The following is a 6,000-nucleotide window of genomic DNA, read 5'->3' as shown; positions in this document are numbered from 1 at the left end:
CCATTGAAAAGAAGTAAATTAAATCCAAGAGTACGATGTATGGAGAGTGCTGTTCATTTTCTTTCTTTCTTTCTTTCTTGAAGAAGGGAAAATTACCATCAATATTCTGGCATAATAGATCATAAGATCACGCTAAATATAAATGAGGACTGCCATACTGCAGGCAGTAGCATAGTGTACACATAATTTGAATGCAAAAAATTTCAAGACTTGAAATGTGCAAATAATAATCAAACCGCATACATGCTACATAAATCAAGGTTTTGCCCATTGCATTTTAGATCTCCACTGTTGAAACTTTGAAGTGCTTTACAGAAACAAGTTGAAAATACTATTGATTATTATCTCAAATTGAAAGGTGAAACGAAATCTAGAGAGAAAACTGGTAAAATTTTGAATTGAATGTTGTAGCCACATAGTATCTTTACTTATCACAGGCCCACAGCCCATTATGGTTAAAAATGTTCAAGATTCACCATTTAAGTAGGCGATCAGTTTCCTCATTAGGTTCAATTTTATCCAATTCCATGCGCTGAAACACTTGAGAAGGGGATTTGCCAGCTTGAATGTGTGTACGGATCAATGAGTTGTAAGTATCTGTGTTAACATGGTCAACTTTTCTCAGCCTTTTAAACATATCCTCTGCACCATCAATATTACCTGATACCTCAAAAAGATTTAGAATGGCAAGTGCCTTTCCAGGTTCAGGCTGCCATTGACCATATTTTACCTTTTCTAAAGCTTTCTTCATGGCCCCTATAGCTTCATCTGTTTGATTTTGCTTTAGATATCCATCCACAAACATATCCCATGTTTTGTAATCTGGTTTGCCTCCTTTTTTCTGGGCATGTTGAAGAAGTGATTCTGCCTCTTTTATCCTTCCTTCAGTAAGATAAGCACCAATTAATACATTTGGCACTCTGATATCATAACTCAGGCCATCATATTCCCATCCTTTAAGACACTTCTCAACTCCCTTGATGTCCCCTAGCTTCACCAATGCAGTAAGCATACATATATAGTCTGTGTTGGTCCTCTTAGGAAAGACTCTTGCAAATTTCTTCCACACTGAATATACCTTAGGTTTATCACCAAGCTTGCTATGCATGATAATAAGGGACTTATAAGCATCACGATCCTTCTTCATGAAAATCTTGTGCTCTGTTTCTTTCAAGGCATCCTGTGCTTTCTTAATTAACCCCTCTTTGATATAAATGGCTGACAAGTTACTATATATGGACCAATCATATTTGAATCTGCCATCATGTTTCAATTCATCTAATACTTTCTCCACTCCATTAATGTCTGAAAGGTCAGCACAACTGTTCATCCAAATTTTGTAAGTAAATGAATCAGGTAAAATATTATCAACCTTCATATCTTGTATCAAAGATAGTACTTTCTCTGGCTGACCTAATGCCCTATAAAGAGTCATCATGTTGTTGTATGGAAGTGCCTTCAAAGCAAAACCAGATTCCTTAATCTTTACCATAAGTCCCTCTGCCTTTTCAGTCAGTTTATTCCCTACGTAAGAGTTCAGAAGTGCACCATATGTTTTTTGGTTCTTGGCTTTCTCAGGAAGATCTTTAAAATAGTTCTCAGCACTGCTTATGCCACGAACTTTAGCTATCAAGTCTAAGCGGATGGCAAAGTCACTCAAACCCAATCTAAGTCCTCTATTGCCATCCATCCATTCTGAAACCTACACTCACAGTGCAATTAAAGTCAATGAATTATCTATAGCAACCAGGAATATTACCAAATGAAGTAAACTTCCACATCTAAACAACATAAAATACATTTTTTTTAAATCATTACATTAAAGTATGAAACACGTCAAACCTCAGCTTTAAAGCAATCAACTTGAGCAAGGAAATTATTCTACGGTGTACTTCCTAATTTGAGAGCAAAGCTCACAATTCTCTTTATAAGTGACAAAGAAGAAACAATAATAAAAGAGAGAGCCACTTAGCTAATAAACTTTTTAAATGGAAGAAGATAACCACAGTATGGTTAACCATATAAAACTTTAGAAGCCTTCACATTTAAATATCTTGTATGCAAACTACTTGAAGTATAATGTAAAAACAAATTTCTTAAGTTTAAACAACCAAAATTGCCAAATGCAAGGAGAGATGGAATATGGTCATCGTATTACACAACGCCCAGTAATAACAAAGAAATATAATTACCAAAGTGTAAAATAGTTTGTAGAGAAAGTAGAAAATATTTGCACCTAAATCAATCAACATTCTCAAAGTTGTAAAATAACTATAATCCATGTAACAAATGGCAGAGCAATTTCTTCATGATTGTTAAATTTGGAATCCCAGTGATTGCTGTTTCTGTCCTCAATTTAACAGAAGGTTAATCACAAATATATAGATTTCTATGTTTATCTAAGCCAGTCTCAAATTGAAACAAAGACATGATCCAGTCATAATTATCAGAATACTACACAGACTTAGGTTATTATTCATGCACCATGTTGAGATCTGTACAGGTTGTTTAGAGAAAGGAAACATGGAGAAGCAGTGATGAACAGAGCACAGACAATAAGTCTCCTATTGTTGACAATTAAATATTTTAACTTGCTCCCAGTATATGGCAGAAATTGCAGTGAATTTTTATCCAGAAGAAAAAAAAAGATTGTGTAGAAAACAAATATTTGAACATCCTTGGAAATGTATTTCTCAAATGTGTTAGATGGTAGAATCCAGTAGATTATAAAGGATATGTTAGGCCAATGGGCACCCATGTGTATCAAGGACTTGCCCATTTCAGCCATAAAAACTTGATATAAATTAGTATCCCAAAGTTTGTCTGAAATGCAACCACCCTCAGTCAACTAGGAAACAAAATCAGTTATGGGTCATCCAATAAAGGAGTGCCCATATAATTTGAAAACCAAGAGTACACAAGTACTCTTTACATTGCGAGAGCAATCCACTACATTAAAGCCACATAATGCATCTCCAGGTGGTTATTGAAATCAACGCGAAGGTCGAAGCCAAATACAATACAACCCCAAAGGATGTCCAATCATTCAATTTCGACAATGTAGCGAATGGGGACACTTTGTGAGAGATTGTTATAACAAGCAAGACAAAGTGCAATTATTGTGCAAATGGTGTGGATAGGGAGACCATGACGACATTGGATGTTTGATGCAAAAGGCTAGCATCAACCTAATAGATGTTGACAAGCAAAATGAAGTACTAGCCATTACTCATGCCCAAGCAAAGAAGGTTATGTACTCAGACCCACATACATAAAAGGAAAGGCTTCATGAAACAAGGGTTGAAGTGGAGAATGCCATGGATAATGAATGCCACCACTCAAACGCAAATACAAGTATGATAACTAATCAATAATCAATTACTTCAAACTAGCCCGTTAATGGGCTTCCTAGGCTTGATCCTAATCCGGCTACAAGATCACAAGAACAATGGGTACCACCGAAGATAGACTGGATTAAAATAAACTTTGATGGAGCTGCACAAGGCAACCCGGGACAAGCTAGGGCCGGATGTGTTGCCAGGGATCACTTGGGAGCCACACTGGTAACTTGTTGCCAAGGCTTAGGAATGACAACCAATAACATTGCAGAAGTGAACGCGGCTTTTCTCGCTATTCAATTAGCGGGGAGGATGGGGGTGAGGCATTTGCATCTAGAAGGTGACTCAAAAATAATAATTCAAGCGATAGCCAAAGGGAGTGCGGTGCACTAGCAGACTGACAAGATGGTACATGTCATCTGTGATAGGCTGCCCTATTCTGGAAATCAAATGACTGAATTTTTTGTGTTACCGTGGTTTAGCTGAACCTGGTGCGTTTTTGTTTTGACTTCTTGAATTCATTCATTCTTCATACCCATGCACAGCGTACTAAATAGCTATCAAATATTTCTAAACATTGGTTGCACCAACTTAACTCTACTACTGAAAAAAGTCTCAGAACATTTAATCACACAGCTAACAGTAGTTTACAATTTTCCCAACTTAACACCTTTCTTGAACAATGTGAAAGCCACTTAATTTGCATTACAAAAACAAATTCAATTTCCACTATGAATAGTTAATAACCTGATGAATCATACTGGACTTGATATATGGTTCCTTCGTCCCAGCAGTAATATTCAACCTTCACCCCTGCCGTTGCTCCTTATTCTATGCTGGCAATGCTGTTGCTGGTCTTTTATCCACGCCCTGCTAAATATGTTCATGCAGTTCCCCACCACACACTTCTCCCATGCATAACAGTAAACTCTGCAATTGATATTCAAACGCCCAGCCAAGGAGAGTTCACGCCCAACTAGGAGAGTATTCACGGCTGGCTGATAAAGGTGTTCAACCTGCGTTGGATGCTTGCAAACACCAGACGTTGTCAAGTTCTTCCCTAACGTGGCTCCTGCTGTGTATAAAGGACTTTCTCAAGCACATAGAGGTGCCGCCAAGCTCAAAGTCAAACTCTAAGAAATCCGAACCACTTCAAACTGCTGCATTCCCTATGAATACTGAACCATACGATAACTTCAGCACAGTGCTGGGATCTGTTTCTTCCAATCCATTATATTCCGCAATTTTCCAAACTGATTCAACCTTGAAATAAGATTTTTCTTCAATACCAAATTGTTTATTTGATGCCAAACAGCCAAATCTCCCAGACCTGATCTTCCACAGGCGTAGGAAATGTCACTATTGAGGAATTTCATCCTCGAACCAAAAGATTTCCAGATTTCTCCAGAAACTCAAACTCCAAGAATACACAATTTCCAAGATACCTCCATCTGCATTTAATGCTCTTATTTATAACTCCATTTGGGCACAATTACCAATGCAGCACGAATGTGGGATAAAAGAAAGTTGTAATAAAATATTAATAACCCTTATGTCTCCAAAACGAAAGGGAACTTTTAATTTTTCCCTTTAAACATTAGTCCCAGCATTAAATAAATCACTAAAGTTAAATATTTAAATTTAACTTTAGAAACTTTTAATTTATTGCCCAATTAATTAATGGCCCATTAAATTAGCAATCCTGATGGAGAATTAAATGCACCAAACTACTGACAACCAAAATTGCTTCAAAAATTACCAGGCACTGAGCTATAACTAACTTACTATAAATAGTAAGTATCTAAAAAACCTGTCAAAACACCTCCGATTGGCCTGAAATTGAATTTGCCTAGGCCAAATCCTTCATCAAGCCCTGAAAAGTCCTGGTTAGCCCTCGAGACTATGGCAAGATGGGCTAACAACAAATCACCTCAAGACTGCTAAAAAGGGGACATTACATCATCAATAGCCATCTAAAGGAATTTCCTAAATTCAAAATATCTCATGTCAAAAGGGAAGGAAACCAGGGAGCAAATGACCTATCCAAAATGGTTGTCGACCTCACACAAGGAGAATACAAATGGAATTTTGTAAGGGAGGAGGAAGTCGAATTCCATTGAACACCGTTTCATTTCCTCATCATAGACATTAATTACGGGTCAGAAGCCCGGCTATTAAATGAATGATCATGATGAGGCTCGTAGTTTGAGCGGATGAACTAAGAGGATCTACAAGAGATTTGTCAGCTGCATCATCTAGGTATGGTTGGAGGAGGTGGCAGGAGGAATATGCAGATGAAGCATTAGAAGAGAAATAGGCGGCCTGCCAAAACACAATCCCACTTCAGCACATTGAATCCAGGCAAGAAATCTTGGCCAACTCACCCATGGAAGATTTGAAGCCCAAAGATTACCCTATGGTTGAAATCGCTCTTGGCAAAGAAAATTGCCAAAATTAATTGGAAGGATGGCAAGTGGGGAGCAGCTTTAAATGCCATAAGGACAACGAATGAAATCATTTCCATCCATCTCCAGTTGGTGTGTTTGAGAAGATATGGAAGCCAATTTTTCATTGAGGTCGACCAAGCAACAGGTTGCATTATGGGGCAAAATAACAAATGAGAGGTTGGCAAATATCTTTGTGTTTGAGGATAAAATATTCA

The 6,000-nt window shown here is 37.5% G+C and overlaps 1 protein-coding gene across 1 annotated transcript in view; it reads right to left on the bottom strand.

Moving 5' to 3' along the window:
- Positions 1–244: 244 nt before the first annotated feature.
- The window catches only part of LOC131065564 (large ribosomal subunit protein mL101 (rPPR4)), a 40,291-nt gene continuing 34,535 nt past the window's right edge, over positions 245–6,000 (bottom strand). Inside the window, exon 2 of the mRNA XM_058000115.2 lies at positions 245–1,702. Within this exon, the coding sequence (XP_057856098.2) occupies positions 473–1,702 (1,230 nt within the window). The 3' untranslated portion in view covers positions 245–472. The remainder of the gene's footprint in view (positions 1,703–6,000) is intronic.

Source organism: Cryptomeria japonica, chromosome 4 (genome assembly GCF_030272615.1).
Source record: "Cryptomeria japonica chromosome 4, Sugi_1.0, whole genome shotgun sequence".
NCBI classification, from domain to species: domain Eukaryota; kingdom Viridiplantae; phylum Streptophyta; class Pinopsida; order Cupressales; family Cupressaceae; genus Cryptomeria; species Cryptomeria japonica.
The sequence above is the reverse complement of the archived record's forward strand: the minus strand, read 5'-3'. Positions and strand labels throughout refer to the sequence as shown.